Source organism: Salmo salar, chromosome ssa07 (assembly GCF_905237065.1).
Source record: "Salmo salar chromosome ssa07, Ssal_v3.1, whole genome shotgun sequence".
Taxonomy (NCBI): domain Eukaryota; kingdom Metazoa; phylum Chordata; class Actinopteri; order Salmoniformes; family Salmonidae; genus Salmo; species Salmo salar.
The window spans coordinates 36751028-36777596 of NC_059448.1; the positions used below are offsets into that span (position 1 = coordinate 36751028).

General features: G+C 43.5%; 1 protein-coding gene across 11 annotated transcripts; it reads right to left on the reverse strand.

The window, feature by feature from the left end:
- Window positions 1-3736: 3736 nt before the first annotated feature.
- On the reverse strand, window positions 3737-26406 carry LOC106609128 (regulator of nonsense transcripts 2). 11 transcript variants are annotated; one of them, XM_045721908.1, is made up of 24 exons: window positions 26059-26152; window positions 24178-24546; window positions 23261-24040; window positions 22921-23081; window positions 22528-22716; window positions 22280-22435; window positions 22007-22090; window positions 21697-21800; window positions 21454-21539; window positions 21059-21167; window positions 20789-20902; window positions 19752-19868; window positions 19020-19205; window positions 17358-17561; window positions 16552-16827; window positions 16180-16363; window positions 14438-14598; window positions 13972-14076; window positions 13796-13894; window positions 13470-13643; window positions 12459-12600; window positions 6401-6521; window positions 5391-5438; window positions 3737-5214 (listed from the first exon to the last, which is right to left on the reverse strand). In XM_045721908.1, exons 2-23 carry the CDS (start codon window positions 24543-24545, stop codon window positions 5432-5434), a joined length of 3927 nt encoding a protein of 1308 aa, XP_045577864.1. In that variant the 5' UTR covers window position 24546; window positions 26059-26152; the 3' UTR covers window positions 3737-5214; window positions 5391-5431. The 11 variants fall into 11 exon arrangements, with proteins under 11 accessions (XP_045577864.1, XP_045577863.1, XP_045577865.1 ...); XM_045721907.1 differs by having other exon boundaries at window positions 3737-5217; XM_045721909.1 differs by lacking the exon at window positions 5391-5438.
- Window positions 26407-26569: the final 163 nt, after the last annotated feature.

Sequence of the window (26569 nt, forward strand, 5' to 3'; positions counted from 1 at the left end):
ATCTGAGTGTGTGTGACCAAGAAGATCTGGGGCATTGGCTTCTTTGGGAATGTGAGCGAGGCAACTAAAGCTGTGGTGTGTGTGTGTGTGTGTGTGTGTGTGTTGAGGGGAGGTACTCAGGCAGAAAGTGAGGAAATAAGCATGTTTAGGGTCTGTAATTAGAGCCAGTAGAAAACCCTCTAAGAGTGCCCTCTAACAAACACACACACTCCCTCTGTCATACAACCTCTTTCTCTTACACACAGATGCACTAATATAGTCTTGCACTCCCTCTAATACACACAATGGTACATCAATGGAGGAGCAAAGGCTCCAAGCCATATAAGTGGGAACATGTAAGGGACTACAAAAAAACGGTAACTGTAATCTATTACGTTACCAGCAAAAATATTGTAATGAGATTTACAGATACTTTTTGAAAAACGAATGCTTACTTCGAGGATTACTTTTAAATTCAGAAAGGAGGTTTGCAAAAAAAAATCTTTGACACTTCTGTTTCTCAATGGCACATATACAGTTTAAGTCGGAAGTTTACACAATTTCTGACATTTAATCCTAGTAAAAATTCAGTTTTAGGTCAGTTAGGATCACCACTTTATTGTAAGAATGTCAAATGTCAGAATAATAGTAGAGAGAATTATTTATTTCAGCTTTTATTTCTTTCATCACATTCCCAGTGGGTCAGAAGTTTACATACACTCAAAAAGTACTTGGTAGCATTGCCTTTAAATTGTTTAACTTGGGTCAAACATTTCGGGTTGCCTTCCACAAGCTTCCTACAATAAGTTGGGTGAATTTTGTCCCATTCCTCCTGACAGAGCTGGTGTAACTGAGTCAGGTTTGTCAGGGCTTTGTGATGGCCACTCCTTGCTCGTACACACTTTTTCAGTTCTGCCCACAATTTTTCTATAGGATTGAGGTCAGGGCTTTGTGATGGCCACTCCAATACCTTGACTTTGTTGTCCTTAAGCCATTTTGCCACAACTTTGGAAGTATGCTTGGGGTCATTGTCCATTTGGAAGATCCATTTGTGACCAAGCTTTACCTTTCTGACTGATGTCTTGAGATGTTGCTTCAATATATCCACATAATTTCCCTTCCTCATGATGCCATCTATTTTGTGAAGTGCACCAGTCCCTCCTGCAGCAAAGGACCCCCACAACATGATGCTGCCACCCCCATGCTTCATGGTTGGGACGGTGTTCTTCGGCTTGCAAGCGTCCCCCTTTTTCCTCCAAACATAACGATGGTCATTATGGCCAAACAGTTCTATTTTTGTTTGATCAGACCAGAGGACATTTCTCCAAAAAGTATGCTCTTTGTCCCCATGTGCAGTTGCAAACCGTAGTCTGGCTTTTTTATGTCGGTTTTGGAGCAGTGGCTTCTTCCTTGCTGAGCTGCCTTTCAGGTTATATCGATATCGGACTCGTTTTACTGTGGATATAGATACTTTTGTACCTGTTTCCTCCAGCATCTTCACAAGGTCCTTTGCTGTTGTTCTGGGATTCATTTGCACTTTTCACACCAAAGTACGTTCATCCCTAGGAGACAGAACGCATCTCCTTCCTGAGCGGTATGAGGGCTGCGTGGTCCTATGGTGTTTAGACTTGCGTACTATTGTTTGTACAGATGAATGTGGTGCCTTCAGGTGTTTGGAAATTGCTCCCAAGGATGAACCAGACTTGTGGAGGTCTGCAATCTTTTTTCTGAGGTCTTGGCTGATTTCTTTTGATTTTCCCATGATGTCAAGCAAAGAGGCACTGCATTTGAAGGTTGGCCTTGAAATACATCCACAAGTACACCTCCAATTGACTGAAATTAGGCCTATCAGAAGCTTCTAAAGCCATGACATCATTTTCAAGCTGTTTAAAGGCACAGACAACTTAGTGTATGTAAACTTCTGACCCACTGGAATTGTGATACAGTGAATTATAAGTGAAATAATCTGTCTGTAAACAATATTTTGAAAAATTACTTGTGTCAAGCACAAAGCAGATGTCCTAACCGACTTGCCAAAACTATAGTTTGTTAACAAGAAATTTGTGGAGTGGTTGAAAAACGAGTTTTAATGACTCCAACCTAAGTGTATGTAAACCTCCGACTTCAACTGTATTTATACACTACCGTTCAAAAGTTTGGGGTCACTTCGAAATGTCCTTCTTTTTGAAGAAAAGCTCATTTTTTGTCCATTAAAATAACATCAAATTGATCAGAAATACAGTGTAGGCATTGTTAATGTTGTAAATCCCTGTTGTAGCTGGAAACCGCTGATTTTAGTGGAATATTTACATCGGCGTACAGAGGCCCATTATCAGCAACCATCACTCCTGTGTTCCAATGGCACGTTGTGTTAGCTAATCCAAGTTTATCATTTTAAAAAGGCTAATTGATCATTAGAAAACCCTTTTGCAATTATGTTAGCACAGCTAAAAACTGTTGTTCTGATTAAAGAAGCATTAAAACTGGCCTTCTTTAGACTAGTTGAGTATCTGGAGCATCAGAATTTGTGGGTTCGATTACAGGCTCAAAGTTGCCAGAAACAAAGACCTTTCTTCTGAAACTCGTCAGTCTATTCTTGTTCTGAGAAATGAAGGCGGTTCCATACGAGAAATTGCCAAGAAACTGAAGATCTCGTACAACACTGTGTACTAGTCCCTTCACAGAACAGCGCAAACTGGCTCTTATCAGAATAGAAAGAGGAGTTGGAGGCCGCGGTGCACAACTGAGCAAGAGGACAAGTACTTTAGTGTGTCTAGTTTGAGAAACAGACGCCTCACAAGTCCTCAACTGGCAGCTTCATTAAATAGTACCCACAAAACACCAGTCTCAACATCAACAGTGAAGAGGCAACTCCGGGATGCTGGCCTTCTAGGCAGAGTTCCTCTGTCCAGTGTCTGTGTTCTTTTGCCCATCTTAATCTTTTGTTTTATTGGCCAGTCCGAGATATGGCTTTTTCTTTGCAACTCTGCTTAGAAGACAGTTTCATCTGTGGATTTGCCCTTTAAACAGCTGCATATTATCAAGATATGAAAGTGTCACAAACAAAAAGTTAAACAATAGGCCTATAGCAAATGCAGCATATGGCATTCATTTTTCACATGTAAAGCACTTTTCTGTAGTGCTCAAAGCATGCCATTCCATGAGCGCATGATTTATTTTTCAGCTCGAATCAATGAGCCCAATCAGTCCTCCATGACAACAAAATAAACAACAGGGTAGGGCTGGCTATTAAGTCTTTAGTTTTGGTTTTATGCTCAGGTAAAACAATTTGGCTAATCTATACTTCTATATTTCCAAGTCCTATTCTTGAAGATTAATGGGTATAACATTTATTGGAATGACTGTAATTCTGATAGACTTTTTTAATGTAAATATATCACTTAATCGTTTTATTATATGTGGTAGAAAGCGATGGGTTATTAGAAGCCTACATAACCAACTCAAAGTAAAATGTAACATCCATATATGGCCACCTATGTAAACTTTAACATTTATTTATCCTGCAATAAATGTGGTTCAATTGTTAACATACATTTTTGTATTCTTCTAATGCCTCTTAAGGGGAAAGAAATCTAAAAGTGTAATCAGATTACGTTACCAAGTTTGGGTAATCCAAAAGTTACATTACTGATAACAATTTTTAACAGGTGACTAGTAACTGTACTTAGAAAGTAACCTACCCAACCCTGGGTGGGACGCAGATCATGGACACAGTAAAGAAGTCAAGTCAGAGGAGTGAGTCACAAACTGACACTTTTACTGAAACACAGGCAGAAATTGGTTTACAGAGCTGGTGCAGAAAAGCCCATGCAGTACAGTACAGATTATCTATCTATATATTCAACAGACAGAAATAATCAAACAGAAATGATCATCACTGAGTATGACTCAGGAGGCTAGGGGCACAGATAAGTATCTTATCCATTTGTCGAAGACTACAATACATCACACAAATTCCAAAACAACAAACTGTATAATCACCCCAAAAAGTATAGATTTTTCATGAAAATAAAGAAAACATCTAGAAAGCAAAAATGCTGAAAAAATAAAGAATATGTATTATATTCATCACTTATATTTTATTTTTTATTTCTAATGACGAAACGCTGGTCAGTTAACACTGGTCTCGTACCCGCCTCGGGGTCAGGGTCGTCACAAGGTGTTCCACTTCCAACAGGGTTAGGAGGAGCAAACCATCTCTATGGTACAGATGTAGGATCTTAATTTGATCACCCTGTGGCAGGATAACTTACTTTCCTGCAATGCAGGACATTTTAAAACTTGTAGTGTATGAGGCTTCTGAAGTTTTTAATTTCAACTTTACAAAAATGTATCAACCAAAAAATGTCCGTTAATCATAATAATTCACATTTCCTGTTGCTGCAGGATTATTGTCCTGCTGTAGCAAACTGACTCAAATGAAGATCCTACATCTGTAACCCTTGCTCACACAAGCAACCACGCCTTTCTGTACATCATCCTGCCCTCCTTGTTCCCTTGTTTATCGAGCCATTTAGTAGTGGTGACCCCATCTGTGCTCCCTCTCCTCCTCCTCCTCCATCAAGCTGCCTTTGAACAGTGTGTGATTTAGCAAGATAAACAGAAAAAAAGACTGAACAACAGATCTGTTCCCAGTAAGAGAAGCACAGTCCATCTCCAAAGATGTTACACCATCACCCGTCCCCTTTGCTTTGACACACATTCTGTCCATTGTCCTCCTCTTGTATTCTCCTCCTCTTGTGAGCCCTTGTACACCATATCCTCATCCTGCACGGGAGCGAAGAGAAGACGACTGTAGTCCCGTGTCCTGCAGCCCAGCTGTCCTTGCATCTGTTTGTCTGCGTCCATGTCTGTCCGTACATACGTCCGTCAGCTGGTCGATCGTTCTTTCATTCATCTTTTGATTCGTTCTTTTGTTCAGGCGGGGTGGGTGTTTGTGCTGCTGTGCTAGTGTCGTCCCGGGCGACGCACAGAAAGGAAGGGGTGTTCTCTGGAACGCCTTAGCTGGGTGAAGGGGGTGCCCCCCTCTTCCCCACCCCTCATTGATGCCCTTTCTCCTTCTCTTCCTCCGGCGGCGGGGTTAGGTGTGGGGGTCTGCGCTTGCGTCAGTGGGCGGCTGGCGGTCTCACTCCCTGCTCAGGCGAGACCGATGGTCCGCTCGCCCTGTCTTGCTCTCTCATTTGCTTGCTCCCTCGGCCAGACTCCAATCAGCATCTCCTAGGGGACAGAGCAGGGCTTTACTGTAGTAGCTGTCTTCCAGAACACTCAGTGGACTATTTATCCCATCCTCAAATCCCCAAAACATCCATCCAAGATCCACATCCTTTTCTCCACCCATCCTTCCCTCAACCTCCTGCCCCAATATCCATCCCCATTCACTCCTTCAGTACCATCATTACTGCATCTCCTTCCATCCATAGGTTGCAATGGTCTAGCGTCTGTTCGTGAGAAAATGGAATTGTGAGTGACAATCCAAAATAAAGTTTTGTTATTCATCAAAAACATAATTGTGTACTTTGCCATCAGTATCATGTAAGCATCTGTCAAATGTATGTTAGGCATGAATATGATGCGTTATGTTGACGTGGATCTAAATATCTCCTTTCTGAATTATTTTGTCACTTTTCCAAGACAAATATGCGGAGAGGACAAAGAACCACAAGCTAGTTCTGTTTTGATGAAAATAGAAATTTCGGGCAATCTTTATTTCCAAAAATAGAAAGGAATCTTTACAGCTTTTAAGGAAAAATAATATGAAAATGCACTTTAGTGCCTGCAAAGTAGAACAGATATATTTTCTTTGACAGTGCAAAAATAAAGGGGGACAAGTCTGTATCTGATCAGAATACTCAAAACAAAATATTGTTCTACAGTTGGGAGACATTAACCCTTTCCGGTTTTAATATAAGCAGGGCCTGAGTGCGGAATGCAGTCTGTCAGTAGCGTGTCCGACTGAGCTGGCTGGCCCTAGCCTCCTGGCCCTCATATCTGTTGTTTCTCTCGTGTTTCTCTTGCCTTTCTTGTCTGTCACGCTTTTCGTGCCTTTCATTTCTCTCCTGCTTTGTTTCCTGCTTTCTGTTCAGGTGCAGAGAACAAGGAGGGAGAGTCAGTAAGTTGACTAGCACCACATCCTTCGACAGGATCCCATTCTAATGCCAACCCTATTCCCCCCGCATTGAATACAGGCTATGTGTGCTTGTATTTAGGTGTGGTGGTGATTAGGACATAAAACAAACTTTTCATTCCACCACTGTCCCAGCCACTGTGGCTGCTGCATTAAGGAAAGTTCACCAGTCACCCAGACTTTCTACCAGCATTTGGCTGGTGGTCTGCTGTTGATTCCAGGCCCTGGTGGTGAGTGTGTGTGTAGTGGGTAGGTAAGTTGAGGAGCGAGTCTCACCTTCCTCCGGTCTTGAAGATGAGGTCGGCGTTGGGTGCCCCTTTGGGGTGTTGGTAGCGCGGGCGCCGCTCCCGGTTGGTGTTGGCAGGAGCGGGCCGCTGGGCCAGAGACGCCATCATTTCTACATAACAAAAACCAAGAAGGTTAACACAATGCTACACAAACCAAGCGAGTTTAAGACAATGCTACAAAAACATATGCAACACAAACCAACAATGTTAAAAGAACGCTACACAAAACCAACAAAATGTAGGCATGTTGAATTTTGATAGTACTCCTGCGGCTTTCTCTTGTCATCACTCAAAAAACCCTCCCCATTTATTTTCCTAATGCATGCCTCATTCTCCATCTGTCCCTCTTCTTCTCAGTACTGTATAATAAAGGGTGTCCTATCAAAAATGCATCTTTTGACAAACGAGTAAAGTAACGTGTAGATACTCCTCTAAGAAAACCTCATGTCTCCCCCAAACCTCATGTCTATCATAATCTGTTACAAAACTTACTGGCGTTTTAAACTCTTGTAGGATGGCCAGAACTAAATCAATGGAGGCGCGAGAAGAAAAGTAGGCAAAAGTCAGGACAATTGTATCGCTTCAGCTAGGAGGATTCTGTGCAAGAATTAAGGCAACTGCTTCATGACAGGCTCACTTTCCCATTGAACTCGTCATCTTTCTCTGAATCGGCAGTACATAAAACAATAGAGGTAAGATGGATATTGGTTTTGAGACATGACACAGTATTTTCATATTTTAGTATACGCATTTGATATTATACGCTTTTTCAGTTAGAAGATTTCACACAAAAACAAGCATATCTCTGTGAAATGTCAACGGAGCACTGAGCGTATACCAAGTGTATTATTTTACATTTAATTCAGCTCGTGTCATGCTAATTAAGCTTTTTTGCGAACTGCAGAAACAACTTTAAAAAGACGACAGCCACAAAATGTCAAATCTTCAAAAGGTGCCACAAGAAACCTGCGTCGCTATGTCAACAGAGCACGGTGCTTATCCAAATCAAATTGACGTTTATTGGTCGCGTACACAGATTTGGAGATGTTATTGCAGGTGCAGCGAAATGCTTGTATTTCTAGCTCCAACAGTGCAGTAACACACACATAATGCATAAAGAATGAGCAATGTCAGAATATATATATATATATATACACACATACAGTACCAGTCAAAAGTTTGGACACACCTACTCACTCCAGGGTTTTTCTTTATTCTTACTATTTTCTACATTGTAGAATAATATTGAAGATATCAAAACTATGAAATAACACATATTGAATCATGTAGTAACCAACTAAAAAAAAAGTGTTAAACAAATCAAAATATATTTTAGATTCTTCAAAGTAGCCACCCTTTAACTTGATGACAGCTTTGCACACTCATTCTTTCAACCAGCCACCTGGAATGCTTTCCAACAGTCTTGAAGGGGTTCCCACATATGCTGAGCACTTGTTGGCTGCTTTTCCTAACTCATCCCAAACCATCTCAATTGGGTTTGTAAAGGCACACACCTGTCTATATAAAAGGTCCCACAATTGACAGTGCATGGCAAAGCAAAACTCAAGCCATGAGGTCAAAGAAATTGTCCGTAGAGCTCCGAGACAGGATTGTGTCAACGCACAGATCTGGGGATAGGTACAGCCTTGAAGGTCCCCAAGAACACAGTGGCCTCCATCATTCTTAAATGGAAGAAGTTTGGGACCACTAAGACTCTTCCTAGAGCTTGCCGCCCAGCCAAACTGAGCAATCTGGGGAGAAGGGCCTTGGTCAGGGAGGTGACAAAGAGTTCCTTTGTGGAGGAGAACCTTCCAGAAGAACAACCATTTTTGCAGCACTCCACCAATCTGGACTTTATGGTAGAGTGGCCAGATGGAAGTGACTCCTCATTAAAAGGCACATGACAGCCCGCTTGGAGTTAGCCAAAAGGCACCTAAAAACTCTCAGACAATGAGAAACAAGATTCTCTGGTCTGATGAAACCAAGATTGAAGTCTTTGGCCTGAATGCCAAGCGTTACGTCTGGAGGAAACCTACCACCATCCCTACGGTGAAGCATGATGGTGGCAGCATCATGCTGTGGGGATGTTTTTCAGCGGCAGGGACAGGGAGACTAGTCAGGATCGAGGGAAAGTAGAACAGAGCAAAGTACAGAGAGATCCTTGATGAAAACCTGCTCCAGAGTGCTCAGGACCTCAGACTGGGGCGAAGGTTCACCTTCCAACAGGACAAACTACCCTAAGCACACAGCCAAGACAATGCAGGAGTGGCTTCGGGACAAGTCTCTGAATGTCCTTGAGTGGCCCAGCCAAAGCCCGGACTTGAACCTGATCGACATCTCTGGAGAGACCTGAAAATAGCTGTGCAGCGACTGACAGAGCTTGAGAGGCTCTGCAGAGAAGAATGGGAGAAACTCCCCAAATAGAGGTGTGCCAAGCTTGTAGCGTCATACCCAAGAAGACTCGAGGCTGTAATCGCTGCCAAAGGTGCTTCAACAAAGTACTGAGTAAAGGGTCTGAATACTTATGTAAATGTGGTATATTTTTTTTTGCTTTGTCATTATGGGGTACTGTGTGTAGATGGATTAAATAGTTTTTTCCCTCATCAATTAACAATTATTAAAGTGACCAGTGTTCAATGACTATGTACATAGGGCAGCAGTCTCTAAGGTGCAGGGTAGAGTACCGGGTGGTAGCCGGCTAGTAACAGTGACTAAGGTTCAGGGCAGGGTACTGGGCGGAGGCCGGCTAGTGGTGACTGTTTGTTTTTTATCGGCTGTATTAGGTTATGAACTCAACCATTTTGGATATAAAGTTCATGATATGTTAGAGAAAGACCACACTGAATGATTCAGAACATGTACAGTGAGGGAAAAAAGTATTTGATCCCCTGCTGATTTTGTACGTTTGCCCACTGACAAAGAAATGATCGGTCTATAATTTTAATGGTAGGTTTATTTGAACAGTGAGAGACAGAATAACAACAAAAAAATCCAGAAAAAACGCATGTCAAAAATGTTATAAATTGATTTGCATTTTAATGAGGGAAATAAGTTTTTGACACCCTCTCAATCAGAAAGATTTCTGGCTCCCAGGTGTCTTTTATACAGGTAACGAGCTGAGATTAGGAGCACACTCTTAAATGGAGTGCTCCTAATCTCAACTTGTTACCTGTATAAACAACACCTGTCCACAGAAGCAATCAATCAGATTCCAAACTCTCCACCATGGCCAAGACCAAAGAGCTCTCCAAGGATGTCAGGGACAAGATTGTAGACCTACACAAGGCTGGAATGGGCTACAAGAACATCGCCAAGCAGCTTGGTGAGAAGGTGACAGCAGTTGGTGCGATTATTCGCAAATGTAAGAAACACAAAAGAACTGTCAATCTCCCTCGGCCTGGGGGGGCTCCATGCAAGATCTCACCTCGTGGAGTTGCAATGATCATGAGAACGGTGAGGAATCAGCCCAGAACTACACGGGAGGATCTTGTCAATGATCTCAAGGCAGCTGGGACCATAGTCACCAAGAAAACAATTGATAACACACTACGCCGTGAAGGACTGAAATCTTGCAGCGCCCGCAAGGTCCCCCTGCTCAAGAAAGCACATATACATGCCCGTCTGAAGTTTTCCAATGAACATCTGAATGATTCAGAGGACAACTGGGTGAAAGTGTTGTGGTTTGATGAGATCAAAATGGAGCTCTTTGGCATCAACTCAACTCGCCGTGTTTGGAGGAGGAGGAATGCTTGCTGCCTATGACCCTAAGAACACCATCCCCACCATCAAACATGGAGGTGGAAACATGATGCTTTGGGGGTGTTTTTCTGCTAAGGGGACAGGACAACTTCACTGCATCAAAGGGACGATGGATGGGGCCATGTACCGTCAAATCTTGGGTGAGAACCTCCTTCCCTCAGCCAGGGCATGAAAATGGGTCGTGGATGGGTATTCCAGCATGACAATGACCCAAAACACACGGCCAAGGCAACAAAGGAGTGGCTCAAGAAGAAGCACATTAAGGTCCTGGAGTGGCCTAGCCAGTCTCCAGACCTTAACTTTTTAAGGTATAGGGGGCAGTATTTTCGATTTCGGATGAAAAGCGTGCCCAGAGTAAACTGCCTAATACTCGGGCCCAGAGTCAAATATTTGCATATTATTAGTAGATTTGGGTAGAAAACACTCTGAAGTTTCTAAAACTGTTTGAATAATGTCTGAGTATAACAGAACTCATATGGCAGGCAAAAACCTGAGAAAAATCCAACCAGGAAGTGGGAATTCTGATGCTTGTAGTCTTTTCAAGTCATTGCCTATCTAACACTCAGTGACTTAGGGTTCATTTTGCACTTCCTAAGGCTTCCACTAGATGTCAACAGTCTTTAGAACCTTGTTTCAGGCTTTTGCAGTGAACAGAGAGTGAACAAGAAGGCCGGGAAGTTGGTGACTCAGACAATGACATGAGATCAGTGGCGCGCATTCACGTGATGAGGTAGCTGTGTTCCATAACGTTTTTCAAGACATTGGAATCGTCCGGTTGGAATATTATTGAAGTTTTATGTTAAAAAGGCCCTATAGATTGATGCTATACAACGTTTGACATGTTTCTACGAACGTAAATATAACTTTTTTGACTTTTAGTCGTGACATTTTCGGCGCGCTTCCTACATTTGGAGTAGCTTACTGAACGCGCAAACAACAAGGAGGTATTTGGACATAAATTATGGACTTTATCGAACAAAACAACATTTATTGTGGACCTGGGATTCCTGGAAGTGCCTTCTGATGAAGATCATCAAAGGTAAGTGAATATTTATAATGCTATTTATGATTTTAGATGACTCCAAAATGGCGGGTACCTGTATTGCCTGATGTATTTTTCTGAGCGCCGTACTCAGATTATTGCAAAGTGTGCTTTCCCCGTGAAGCTTTTTTTAAATCTGTCACAGCGGTTGCATTAAGGAGATGTTTATCTCGAATTCTTTGAATAACAGTTTAATATTTTATCAACGTTTATGATGAGTATTTTTGTAAATTGTTGTGCTGATTCACCGGCAGTTTTGGAGGCAAAATATTTTCTGAACATTACGCGCCAATGTCAAATGGGGTTTTTGGATATAAATATGAACTTTATTGAACAAAACATATATGTATTGTGTAACATTGAGTCCTAGGAGTGCCATCTGATGAAGATCGTCAAAGGTTAGTGCTTAATTTTAACTGTATTTCTGGTTTTTGTGACCCCTCTCCTGCTTGGAAAATGGCTGTGTGGTTTTTCTTGTGTTGGCACTGTCCTAACATAATCTAACTTTATGCTTTCGCCATAAAGCCTTTTTGAAATCGGACAATGTGGTTGGATTAAGGAGAGGTGTATCTTTAAAATGGTGTAAAATAGTTGTATGTTTGAGAAATTTGAATTATGACATTTTGTTGTTTTGAATTTGCCGCCCTGATATTTCACTGGCTGTTGAATAGTGTGAACCGTGGGTGGGACGGTAGCGTCCCACGTAGCCCTGAGAAGTTAATCCCATAGAAAATCTGTGGAGGGAGCTGAAGGTTCGAGTTGCCAAACGTCAGCCTTGAAACCTTAATGACTTGGAGAAGATCTGCAAAGAGGAGTGGGACAAAATCCCTCCTGAGATGTGTGCAAACCTGGTGGCCAACTACAAGAAACGTCTGACCTCTGATTGCCAACAAGGGTTTTGCCACCAAGCACTAAGTCATGTTTTGCTGAGGGGTCAAATACTTATTTCCCTCATTAAAATGCAAATCAATTTATAACATTTTTGACATGCGTTTTTCTGGATTTTTTTGTTGTTATTCTGTTTCTCACTGTTCAAATAAACCTACCATTAAAATTATAGACTGATCATTTCTTTGTCAGTGGGCAAATGTACAGAATCAGCAGGGGATCAAATACTTTTTTCCCTCACTGTATAATCATATTTGTCTAGGTAAAATGTATTTTATAACATAAGGAAGTTACATTTTATCACCGAAGTGCGTTTTCACCCACTCTAGGCAGAGTGAGTGGACACCCTATTTAATACCTTGGTAGTCTTCTTGCTCCTGTCTCTCGTTGATGTCCAGAGTGAGCTTCTTCATCCTCATCCTCTCCTCCTGCTCTGCCTGCTGCTGATTGAAGTGGTTGGCAGCCAGGTGGGAGGATAAAGGCACGTTCAGGATCTTAAACTAGAAACAAAAGAGACAAAACAGAGACACATTCAAGAACTTTAACTACAGTTAGGAGATCTGAAACAGGCACATTGAGAAGGAGCAAGAGTTACATCTCATGCTGTAGGCAGACAATGGGACAAGTGCTCAGTATTCACACTGCAGAAACATGCTCTCCTGGCTTACTATTCAACCTTTTACAACCCGCCCTGTGATGTTTTTTCTCTGGATGTGCTAAAACTCAAAATGTGTTTCTCGGACGGAGGCCCAGGCAGCAGAGAAAGTGAGGGAGGGCCACTCCCTTGGTGTGGAGCTGACAGAGGAATGCAGTGAATGTGTCTGACAGGGAGGGGTCCAGGTACGGCTGTGACGCTTACTAACACACACTGAACCTCTTTATCCTCACATCAGGAAACGCACTACAGGAGATAGTGTGTTTACCATGGGGGCGTATGGAGAGACATGTCATCTATAATGCATTAAGTAATTTATATAGCTTCATTTAACAACCACAAAAACCGTCTATAGCCGGTACTGTTATTTGGTCAAAACACAATGTTTACATAGGGTTTGTAATCTGGTAAATGTCCTTTAAAAACAGTTGCTGGAAGTGTAGTGGACTGAGTTTAGTGAGCTTTACTTTAACGTCTTGATTTTTCTGGACAGAGAATGTGTACACTCTCTGAACCTACAACAGTAAAGAGCTTGTCGTCTCTACCCCACCACCATTCATTCCACCAGCGGACTGGGCCTAAATACACACACACACAGCTCAGAGTCAATATTATCGCTGTGTCTGTCTGACAGTGCTGATTCTGTGGAGGGATCTGACTGAACTCACAGCGAAGGAGACTTCAGCAAGTTTGTATGTGTGTGTATGTGTGTACCTGCTGCTTGTTGCCCTTGCGCGTGAGCATGACAAACTGCATGGTGTCTGAGATGTCTGCGTCTCCCTCTCCAGAGCAGACGGGTCCTCCAGGGCCTTTCTTCAGCTGGCTCTTCAGCTGCAGGGGGATGGCCACGTCCAACTGGTGCACCTTCACAGCCTCCCCGCTCCGCTGCTACACACACACACACACACACACACACACACACACACACACACACACACACACACACCTGTTAATACCCGTTTATTTAACAAAAGTAGTACAGTACTACGGACATAGTGACTGTAGCACACAGATTCGAGAGAATAGGAGAGATACTGTACCTGCAGGTTCTCCAGCATCATCTTGTCCAGAGCCTGGATGAAGTCCTCATCCTCAGCACATGCCACATGCTTCAGACCGCCACCACGGATGGTCACCTCCTACAGGACAAGACCGTCAGCAACACAATAACCTCTCTCCCTCTCTCCCTCTCTCCCTCTCCTTGCCATCTTCTTACATTGTTCTCCTCGTCCGTCTCGTTCTCCTTGTTGGAGTCGGTCAGATAGTCAGTGTTCTCCTCCTCCTCTTCCTCCCGCTCCTCTTCCTCATTCTCAGACCCTTCCTGGAACACACAGCAGGTTCTTAGATGGGGGAGTGTGATTGTGTGCTAGCTTCTGTAAGGTAGAAAAACAAAACACTAAACCTGGAGAGCTATGTTGTAGGTCTGGCATGATAAGAGTTGAGTGAACACATCAATCTAGCAACACAACAAGATGACCCGCTTCCTTATACAGTATCTTGCTTAGGACTGGGCTGTCCTCAGTTTGCCCCCCCCTTACAAAACTAGGGGTGAGGGCCAAATGAATGAATGAATGGATGATAGATGAGCGAACAAGTGAGAGATCTAGTATCCACCTATTATGAGAGACTTGTGTCTTAGACATGCAATGAATGAATAATGAATAAAAGATTGACAGAATCACATCTTCCTCTGGCTCGTTCATCTCGCTCTCATTGCCAGACTGTTCCTCTGTGTCCGCCCCTCCCTCTTCGTCGTCATCGTCATCATCCTCGTCTAGAGCCTCGCCTTCACTCCCCATGGCACTGGAGGGCCGGCCGTCCTTCTGTCCATCCATGGCCAGTCCTGCAGGACACAAACATATGCACACACACACACACACACACACACACACACACACACACACACACACACACACACCTTCATTCGAATGGCGCAACGTCAGGTTGCAAGACTAAGTCTTGAAGCAAGAGACTTCGAGAGAAAACGCTAAACCATTTGCATAATAGTCATTGATTACAATCATTAGTAAAAAGCTCCTCTCGTGAGCCATCGCTCCATGTTCTGAACAGGCTTTTCCCTGGCTCTTTACATAATAAATCAAATCATACACAAAGCATAGACATTTACCACAGACTATATCCTAAACTACTTGAATTATGTCCAGGAGTGAGGACAGACTAACGCAAACAACAAGCCCATTTAGAAACATAACACTTTGTTGGGGTGGAACTGCAGGAAAGTCAAGTCATTGCAAGAAATACAAGTCATAGTGACATTCATTGTGAAACTAAACAGGTGCTTCAACACAGAGCTTGGAGAAACCATGAATATAACTTCAGAAGCCTGATGAGCAGAGAGCAGTAGAGGAGCAGATAGGTGTATAGTTAAGAGACGCTACTAAGCAGTCGAACTTAGTTAAGCAGGGTTCAACAGAGTCAGAGGAATGCCTTCATTGCCTTATCTTGGTTAAAGGATGAATGGCGAAACAATGAGGCCACTGTACAGCCTGTGGCTTACATCACCCTCATCAATCACTCAGAGCACTCACAGTACAGACAGACAGACACGCACACATGCACAGTGCTTTTCAAAAGCGTTCTCTCGCATTCCACGTCAACACCTTGAAACAACGATCTGTGCCTGGGTTAATACAGCGGAGTACTTGTTCCGTGACTCAGAATGCATTACACCTGCTAAATGAATGCTTCCCTCTTCCTCCTCTGTGTCCAACAGGGTATTTTATTATCTACATCCTGTCTGTCTCTTGATTGTTTCCCTATCTCTGTGCATCTCTTTAGTTTCCTCTCCATCAGATAGTGATCAACTACGTTTCACCTAAATAAACACTTTCAGTATTGTGCCACTTTCGAACAGCAGGTGCAATAGGGCAATGTTATATTTGACAATATATTGAGATATCGTGTCATTGGGATGTCACTCAGGTATTTATTAATATTCCCCTATAACCCTGAAGTGAACACTTACTTGAGTAAATATGTTTAGGTTTGTGCAGACTTAAGAGTATGTGCTTTAAGTGACAGTCTACAGTGCAGGCAGGTCTGACTGCTGTGTGTTTGTGGTATGTGTGTGATAGGGCCAGGTATGTGTGTTATTATGAGGGAATTAGACCTGTCTGACAGACAGAGAGTGGCAGGAGCTAAAGCAGCCTCCTCCACACTGGGGAATGTTGCTCAGCAAGGAGGACAGAGAGCAGGAGTGGGCCAACCTGAGGAGCTAGCTGCTACTGCAACACATTTCTGAGGCCCGCAGGCACACACACACACACTAGAAACATGTGGGGGACTCAGGTATGACAAGGATCTTTAACAACCTTGTTTGTTGTAGTGTGCGTGTGCCCTTATGCATACATTCCTGTGTGTGTGTGTGTGTGTGTGTGTGTGTGTGAATCTCTCTCTCTCTTACCCAGTTTAACGAGGAACTCCCTCTCCAACTCGGTGACCTGTCGTGTGGAGTCTTCCAGGGAGATGCAGAGCTTCATCTTGGGCCGGAGCAGCTCCAGGGTGTCACTGATCATGTAGTCAATGTCGATGGGGAACTGGTGCTCCGCACTCCACACCTCCACACTCTTCTTCCACCAGATATACCTCTGGAGGACAGACAACAACACATCAGAATTTAGGGACAGTCTTGTAAGGAATTAATGTAATTGACATTATGTCACAAGAGTATCAAAACCATTCATGGCGAGAGAGAGAGAGAGAGAGAGAGAGAGAGAGAGAGAGAGAGAGAGAGAGGAGTGAAATAAGGGGAGGTTAAACGGTCATACCGACTGACCTGGAAGTAGATTAGGAAGCAGTCCAGCTTCCTCTTGCTGGAGCCGCGGTCAAAGTACTGTCCGCAGGTGTCAAGCAGGGTGCAGACCATGCGGATGCGGAACAGGTGCTCGGGGGGGTCCAGGGGGCTGGGGCTGCCGTCCGGGTTCACTCCGAACGAGATGAAGGAGAAGAGGGTGCGGAAGATGACCGCTGACTCCACCATGCGGTAGTTGTAGAGCTCCCCCAGAAACTTGGCACTGCTGATCCGACGCTGGTTGAACTTGGGCTGGTTCACCTGCAAAGGAGAGGGGAGAAGGAGCGACGATGGGGGGGAGAGAAAGGGAGATAGAGGAGAAAAGGGGGTGAGATGGATAGACATGGAGAGGAGAGGGAGAGAAAGGGAGAGAGAAAGCAGGTGAGATGGAATGGCAGAGAGGTGTTGAAGTTGAGTGCATCTGTGCTCAGAAACACCATAAATATGAAGCCCCAGGGAAGATTTTACCCACATGAACCTCAGCTGTATCACTCAATTTGTTACTGTGTGTCACGCAAACCACATATCTGAACCAGAAACATGCAGTTCGACAGCCTGTTCACACGGTATACAACACGTAGCCTCAACAATCACTCATTCAAGTCATAAAAAACATACCATCATTCTCTCCTGCTAGGGCTCTTCACATGGCCCTTACATCCAGGAATGAACTCTTGAATCTGGGCCTGACTCCAACCAGCTCCTCCTCCCTGGTCCTCACCTCCAATCCCAGAAACAGCTCACCACCCTGGGCTTGCCTTGCCCTCCCCACGCCCTCCCATGGTGCTCACCTCCATTCCCAGGCGGATGTCCTCCAAGACCCCATCCACCACGTGGATGCCCACGTCCTCCTGGTAGGCCACAAGGCCGGCCAGCAGGTTGGCCACACAGTGGATGCTGTTGTACTTGATGTTCCAGATGTTGACCATGCAACAGATCAGGTAGCCTTTAGACTCTGGGTCCTGCCAGGGGAGTTTACGCATCTGCCTCAACACCTAGGGTAGGGGAGGGAGGAGAGAAGAGGATGAAGAGGAGGGAGACAAGGAAGCGGAGAACGAGAAGGGAGAGGAAAGATGATAATCGGCAGGTGTTTAATAATTCTGTTGTGGTTTAGTTTTTTGGTATGTTAAAGAAATTCCAGACTAATCGGGGGGTGGCGGTCATGAGCCTTTTCCCCCCTCAAATCTCTCTATAGTCTTTTGATGAATATGCATCATCCAGTGACTATATAAACGAGGCACCATAAAAATAAAATGTAAAGCCTTTCGTGAACTAACACTTGCACGTGACTTTTTTCCTCCTTACTGACTTCAAGTTGAATTAGTCGTATATGTACGGGATACGCATGGTATACAACTGTCCAACTAAATGCTTACTTGCAGGTTCCTTCTCGAAAATGCAACAAGAATAAGAAATAATAAAAGATAAGAATACGGGGAAAAAAAAGTAAATGGCAGTAGAATAGAATAAGACATTTTAGCATAAGTATAATACAGGAAGGCACAATTTATATTTCAATATTTACATTTGTACTGGGGAAGGGGAGGATGGGGGGCAAGGGTATAAATAGAGCAGTATAATAAGAGACTGGTCGCAGCAGTTGTGATGTGTGTGTAGCATGAGTGTACAAAATATTTGTAAAACCTTCCTAATATTGAGTTGCTCCCCTTTTGCCTTCAAAACAGCGTCAATTTGTCGAGGCATGGACTCTACAAGGTGTCGAAACCGTTCCAGTGAAAGTTACAGAGGCCTAAATACACCCCCCCCCCCCAAAAATACTAACCTCCATTGTTACTATAATCGTGAGAGGTTAGCATGTCTGGGGGGTTAATAACCTCCACTGTTACTGTAATCGTGAGAGGTTAGCATGTCTTGGGGGTTATGACATTTGTTCTTCCAACTTTCTCACTCATAACGATTCATTCAGGATTATCCGTAGCATCATTGTAGCATCCACATTAATGTAGATGTGTTTAGAAACATTCTATTCATATTTACAATAAAAGCGCCACCAAAATGACACAATACATTATGTACCATTCATTTCTATTGGGCACAAAATGATCTGAAACACAGCAGATGTATCCAACAAGTTTGTATAGTCTAGGAATATGTGAGCAAATACATTTTACTATTTTAATACACAAGTGAATTTGACCCAATACCTTTGGTCCCCTAAAATGCGGGGACTATGGACAACAATGTATGTAATTTCATAAAAGGTTCACCCGATATGGATCAAAATACCTTCAAATTAAAGCTGACAGTCTGCACTTTAACCTGATAGTATCATTTCAACTACAAAGTGCTGGAGTACCGAGGCAAAACAACAAACAAACGTGTCACTGTCCCAATACTTTTGGAGCTCACTGTATCTTAAGATGAGTGCACTAACTGTAAGTTGCTCTGGATACGGGCGTCTGCTAAATGACTCAAATGTAAAATCTTCATACCTTCTCCGTGGTGACCTTGGAGAGGTCCTTGTAGAGCAGTTTGCGGATGTACTCCTGCAGCGGGGGCCTCTTCTTCCTGACAGTCTTCTCCATGGGCGGGGGGTTGCAGTAGTAGTAGGCATTCTCCACCATGGTCACGTAGCGAGCATCCAGGTGCTGCGCCTGCTTCTTCCGCATCATTTGCTCCTGAGACACGCAAGTATACAAAAACAAGTGAGCCATTCGATATAGAACCCAACTAAAAGCTCTCAAAAAGGTGTGTTATTATCTTGCTAAACGTAACCTAGAAAATATGGCAGCTGTGCACCCGACATGAATAACCTCGTCCAAATGCAATTTAGGGACAATAAAGCTGGATTAATAGCACTTTATGAATCAGATTTAACCCTGGATTTCGGCACCGGTTAGGAAGGCCAAGACAGGTCTCTCTCCGGGACTTTGGATGCACTCCAAAACCTTTGGGGAATTCCAGTACAGTGTTTGATAGGTGTGTGTGCTTGTACATTAGTGGAGGCTGCTTAGGGGAGAACGGCTCCTAATAATAGCCGGAACGGAGCAAATGGAACGGCATAAAACACCTGGAAACCATGTGTTCAATCTATTTGAAAAAAATTCCACTGATTCCGCTCCAGTCATTACCACGAACCCGTTCTCCCTAATTAAGGCTCGCCAACCTCCTGTGCTGTATACGTACGTGCGTGCACTGCCGTGTGTGCGTGTGTGTGTTTGTACCAGAAGGACGCTGGTCCGGAGGTGGGAGTCGGGGGATCTGAAGAGGAAGCGTCCACTGGTCTCCAGCAGGGTGCAGGCCATCTCTATGTGGTGGTGGGAGAAGTCTGACAGCAGCATCTGTGGAGCAACACACACAAACATCACTCAGTAACATGATGATGACAGTGTCATACAATAATTGTAACAGTAACCACGTTTCCATCCACAGTTTTTATGCGAGTAAAGTCATGTCATATATAATTTTTTTAATCACGACAGGCGTGATGGAAACAGGAAGTGTCAGTACAATTTCATAAATGTCGACAAACAATTTGTTCGTTCGACATGGTGGGATCATTTTGTGTCGGTAAAATGAATTATGTGACAATCGCAGTGAAAACTCCTTTAATGCGCAAATATTGCTATAATAAAACCATCATGTTGATGTAAACTTGGAGTCACGAGGAATGCTTGATATGAAGTTGTACTACCACTACGGCATGGAAAAGTATTAAGAGTTGATAGGCAGATGAAATAAGTTCTGATGAACGTCATGTTGGTTAAGTGATGGATGGTGATGAGCTTTGAAGGTGTTATTTGAATGCTGGTGACTTGATGATTGATGCAAGGCTGCCAATTATCAAATACAAATGATATTGCTCTTATCCATATCTCATCATATAAGTTGTAACCTACCCTGTCCACTTTATCAGCGAACTGTTGTCTAGAGAGCATGTGCCAAAACCAGATTGGGCAAGTTACCCATTTATCACAACAGTTTTGGTGACAAAACCATTGGTAGAGTTAAAAATGAAATGGAAACATTGAACTTCTGCTTTTTATTTGGTACATGAAAAATTAAGGCCCAAAAAAAATCTAAATTTTTTAAAATCACACACAGCATTTCATCAGTTTGATGGAAACACACCTCGTGGGAAAATTTGAAATTTGTTTTTCTTTGCAGATTTTAGAATAGTTGTATGATAATCTGTCGCCAATTGGATGTAAACCCAGCTAATGATAGCACAGCTTCCTGGTGAAAGAGACGCATCCCCTACCTTCAGACAATGCAGAGTGTCCGTTTTAGAGAACAGCTTGAACTTCGCCAGCTCCCCGATAAACCTTACAGTTTTATTTTTTGTTTCGATGTTGATCTGGTCCTTCTTCCGAATCTACAAGGAAACACAGCAAGCATTCTGTATTGAAATCGCCTTCAAAACTGTTTGTTTCCTTCAGTATAGGTCCTATTTTAATGAGGCAGTGGTTCTATATGAAATACACAACAAAGACGAAGGTGTTAATAGTTGTTGTAAAGTCTTGGGACCTACATGGAACCTGAAGTCTCCTTTGAGTATGGAGCACAGATCATCGGCCACATCTGACATGCAGGGGTGAAGGGTGGCCACCAGACGGGAGTAAAAGGGCAGCAGATCCAACCTGGAAGAACACAACACAATCATGAGCTTTACAATGGTATAAGTACCATTGACTTCCTTTATGCCATTTCAAATTAAATGAGCAACAGCACCACCTAGTGGGTAAAAGGGACTACAACAACAAAAACATTCCCACACAAATCAATCCATGATCAAATCATTCCAAATTAACTATCTGCGTGTGTGTGTGCATGTGTGCTTTGTCAGGGAACGGTGAAGAGAGTCTGGACCAGCTTCCTAATCAAATCCTTTCAAATGAATTATCTGCTTTATAGTGAGCCTGGTACCTTTGTCTGGGAACGGTGAAGAGAGCCCGGACCAGCTTCCTCCTGTTTGACTTGGTGTTCATGTTCATGCAGAAATCCATGGCAGCCTGTGAACAAACACACACACAGTCAGACTAATTCACTGCACAACTGTGTACTTAGTACCACATTCCCTGTGAATCATTGCCTTTGTGGCTAAACTCAAATTGTTAAGCATGGAATACATCCTTCTGGTACGCTGAAGGTGTGTTGTTCTCTCCTTGCCTTGTCTATGAGGTCTCTGTTGACACAGTTGGGAAGCTGCTGGATGAAGGCGTCCACGATGAGCTTCAGGTGGGACCCGGTACTTGCCTCCTCATCCTCTTGTTCTTCACACAGAAACAGGGAGGACACAGTCAAACATGAATACAACAAAGTCATGCTCCAAATATCTCCTTAGCGAACTTAAGAGTCACTCAGCGACAGAAACAGCAAAGCCATAGCATAGGTATAGACCTAAGAATGGGGTTGATACACGTGGAATATTAGAAACCTTGTGAATGACTGTCTGGTTTCCACATGCTCAGCAACACACCTCTGTTTACTTGATCGGCCCTGAGCACCCATGAGTGGGCCCTAGCTCTGTTTCCCTGACCTCTCTCATACCCTAACTTGAGCCCTGGAAAAGACACACAAACACCAAGACACTGTCCATGTCAATAACCAACATGCCTCCTCTATCCAGAGGTTGTAGATATTCGATTATTGCCGCCCTCTTGTTGTAATTGTCAAAATGGAAAGCTGGCAGTGCAAAGCGCTGGGTGGTGTGTGCTGCTTGGTGGCTGGCAGGCTGGTGGGTAGAGAATACCTTCATCTTTACCTTGCTCGTCCAACAGTTTTTTGGCAAGCTCTGCCTCGTTCTCTGCCTCATCAGGTCCATCCAGCTCCAGAGGGTCATCAGCGATGTCTAGAGCCTCGAGCTCCAACTCCAACTCCTCTGTGGTGGCCGCAGCATCTTTAGCCTCTGAGGAAAGGATACAGCAACAAGAGAAGGGTCATTCAGGCAGTGTGAGTTTGTGTGTGTGTGCATGCGTGCAAGTGTGTATGCGGCTGTACCTTTACTAGCAGCCTCCTCTTTGTCCTTGCCCTTCTCGTTATCTTTGAACAGGATGGCGGGGACGAAGGCCTTCAGGTCCACCATGTTCTCGTAGAAGTTCCTGGCATCCTCGTCCTCCCAGATGCCGCCCTCCAGGTCATACTCCCCGGGCTTCCCTGGGGTGAAGATGTCAATGCCAGGGCCGTGCTCTATCACACAGAGAGGAGAGGAGACGGTTAGATACACACAGACACCAAAGACTGTAGGCTACATATAACCAACAGCAATAAAACATGATAACAATGTGGCTTTATAACAAAAAAAAATCACCCAAAATTACAACAAAATGCACAGTCTTTATATTGTTCCTATAACAAAGTAATAAACAGTATACAAGGGTTGTTACTCTTTACCTTCCTGCACAGTCTTGTCCAGTGGAAGTTCTGGCATGTTCTCATCCAGAAAGTCAGCCAGAGACTGGGTGTTAGCCAGCAACTTCTGGTAGGACGTAGCAAACTCCTCATACTGCTTGTGTCTGTCCTCACTCAGCTCCCCTTTGGAGTGGAGGATACGCCTGGAGGAAGAAAAACCATGGAGGTGTCAGTATGTACACTAAAAGACATTTAGCATGTTACTCAAAATGGCTATACGTCATGTACTGTGGCAGGAGTATACACTGAAATCAATAATACAGGAGAAGTTGCGAGATGGGTCATGTTGAAAAATGTCTCCAGGAAGCCTAGGCCCCATCACCTGTTCTGCCTCTCGATGTTCTGTAACTCGCGGTGGTCCTTCTTGAGGTGCTTGGTGAGCGAGGTGAAGTACTCCCTCAGAAGGTTCTGGAAGGGCTGCTGCTTCTCTGTGTTGATGATCTCACTGGGAGGGAAGGCCAGGCCAAACTTCTCCCGGGCAGCCTTCACTTTGCGAGGCACCAGGCCCGCGATGTCGTCCCCGCAGTGCTTACAGAAGCTGATGACCACCGACACATGCGTGTGTGTCTCGCGGTCTGTCCCGATGATGCTCTTCAGCTGCTCGTAGATGAGCGAAAGGCCCTCCTTGTCCGTAAACAGGCCCACGATGGTAAGCTCTGCGATGAAGCGCAGGTCGGTGCGCAGCTTGCTCACATTGGGCGCCTTCTCCTCCTTGCGCGCCTCAAAGTGCCTCTTCCAGGCCTGGAGGAGCAGTGGGGCGAATTCAGCGTAGCGCTGGTGAAAGAGGGAGCACAGGTGCACGGCGCAGCCCACATCAGAGATCTTCAGCTTGGCCTCCACCACCGAGCCCACCGCCTCACCGATGTACTTGCTTAGGTTGAGCGAGCCGAAGTCATTGGAGAGGGCTTCGCGCTGCTGCTCAGTGAGCGTGCGCAGCTTCTTGACAAAGGCCGTGTTCTTCTTCAAGCTGGAGTCAAGGCGGCTAAAGAAGGTCTCCTCAGGACGGCCCTCGTGGGCATTCTGGTTGCGGATGCGCAGCTCCTTCCGGCACTGGTGGCGCTCCCAGGCCTCCTGGTGGAGCTGGTGACCCTCCTCCTTCTCCCTGGAGTGGGAAGAAAGATGGAGAATCAAGTTAGCAATTATCTGAATTCACAAATACTAACCATACACAAAGTTTATGATGTTGAGAGCACCTACAGTAGATATATTATTATGGTGGTTCTTCCCCTGAGCTCTTACTTGAGTTGAGCTGCCTCCTCTTCACGCTGTCTCTTGGCCTCTTCCTCCTGAACTTTCCTCTCCTGCTCCTCCTGCTGCTTCTTCTCCTCTTCCTCCTTCTTCCTCTGCTCCTCCTCTGCCTTCTGTTTCTCCTCCTCTTTCCGTTTCCGCTCCTTTTCTTCCTTCTTTCTTTTGTCCTCCTCAAGTCTCCTCCTCTTTTCCTCTGCGGCCTTACCGATATCTTTCTTGCCACTCATCTTTGCCTCATCCTTCACTTTATCCCGGGAGGAGGCGGGCCGTCTATCACCCTCTCTGTCTTTCTCCTTGTTACTAAAGGAGCTCACTTCTTTCTCATCCATGTTTAATGATCTCTTGCCCTCAGCAAGCATTCTAGAAAAACAAAGTTGAATCATTCACATTAGCATGTCACACATATCAGTGCTAGGCAAGCATAGTTAATAACGTTGGGCGCCTGGTAGCCTAGTGGTTAGAGCGTTGGGCCAGTAACCGAAAGGTTGCTAGATCGAATCCCCGAGCTTACAAGGTAAAAATCTGTCTTTCTGCCCCTGAACAAGGTTTAACCCACTGTTCCTAGGCCATCATTGTAAATAAGAATTTGTTCTTAATTGACTTGCCTCGTTAAATAAATAAAAACATTGAACCCTAGTGGTCTGAATATTGACTTTGATCTCAGGCCCTTCTTATGAACTAAGTTTTCCTTTATGAACAAGTCTAATAAATTGAAATATTATTTCTACAGCTTATCAGCGTACACCTAATATGTTCCCCCTGTTGATGATGCTCATTATATATTAAGGTTGAACCAAATGATTACACGTAACAAAAATGAAATGAAATACGAAAATAAGTGAAATTGAATGAAACAATATTGTATGTTGATGCTAATATGATGTACAATATTCCATTATGTTTCTATATGATAATAGCGTAATATATTGAATATGCCATATACTATTTTTTAAGTTTCACTAATTCATTTTAATTATCAATCATTATGACACACCCCTTACTATTGTCATTGGTTACACTAATTGCACTGTTTGTCTACATAACCCGGTTCAAGTATTCATAATATTACCCTGAAAAAGGCACAGTAACGCCGAAACGTTGGTAAATACCCATTAAATTGCTGGGAGTTTATACATGGAGTGTGCGACTTTATTTATTTTGATAGTTTATTCGCTGTTAGTCAGCACCTCCACACAAACTATTATTCTGGGTGTGCGCAAGCTCATGTTTTTTAATCTAAATTAAAAAAAAATATCAACTTTGATTTAACGTTAATATTCGCTGATCAGATCATTGGCTAATTCACATTGCTAGCTACACATGTATCACAAAATGTCGATATAACAGTACTAGCACTGTTGGTTAGAGCCTGTAAGTAAGCATTTCACTGTAAAGTCTACACCTGTTGTATTCGACGCACGTGACAAACTTTGATTTGATTTGTGACTGGCGGAGTTGCTAAAAGTTTTAGCCAGCCGTTGGTGAAAGCGTCACAAGATGAAATGTCAGTGATTGAATATTTCAACAGTTAACGTTAGCTAGCTAGTTATTTTTTTCCTAATCTCCGCCAACTACCATATCTAGGTAACGTCATAAAATGCATAAAACCTCCAAGTTGACTACACGCCAATTACATGTTTATCAACGTGCGTTATGAGCCTATTTTACTCTTAAATTGCGGTTGTGATAGCTAACGTTACCTAAACAGCACTATGTTGACATTGTCTTACCTACGACGCACGTATAGATAGCCTAGTTCATGCTAACTTGCTGAACACACAACGGTTAGGTAAGAACCGTTCGTCGTAATTTAGCATGTGTACGAGTATGTGCAATTATTTTATAACAATGAAATAAAGTGAATGTTTTTACCACCAGTGTTGACAAAACCGCACACATTAAGACAAAGTTACGTTGCTAACGCGTTAGCTAGCTAACTGTTGTTAGGCCGCTTCGGCTTGAGTCTCGACTCGAGAAGTAAACAAATGCCTTGGTTGCCCGCGAGCATTAAGATCGTCGATGTCAATCGTCTGCATAAACCAAAAATAAGTGTCAACATATATTAGTAATAATTACATAACGCTCATTATAGAATATAGTCTAAAACCAAATTATTACCTTCGATTTCTCTCAAAATAAACATCTGACTTGTGTTAATAAGTAAAAATGATTTCCTTGTGCGGCAAAGGACCCCTTGGGTTAGGCACCAAACAATCTGCCTAAAAGGAAATGTAGGGTCTAATCTACTTTGTTTATTGAATCGATAAGCAGATCGAAAATCTTTATTATAGTAGTATTTTATCAGTAGATAAGTTGATCTACACCAATTATATAATTTAGTTATGTATTCATGGTACATTAATTCAGACAGGCAATGTCGCAG

Bases quoted from the DNA above. Each gene is read 5' to 3' on its own strand.
- LOC106609128 (XM_014207587.2), bottom strand. From the start codon at position 24,545: ATGCTTGCTGAGGGCAAGAGATCATTAAACATGGATGAGAAAGAAGTG. The intron at 20,903-21,058 runs GTAGGTCCCAAG...GTTTCCTTGTAG, and splicing joins AAGGAGACTTCAGGTTCCAT to ATTCGGAAGAAGGACCAGAT. The intron at 14,077-14,437 runs GTGATTCTGTCA...TGTGTGTTCCAG, and splicing joins TGAACGAGCCAGAGGAAGAT to GAAGGGTCTGAGAATGAGGA.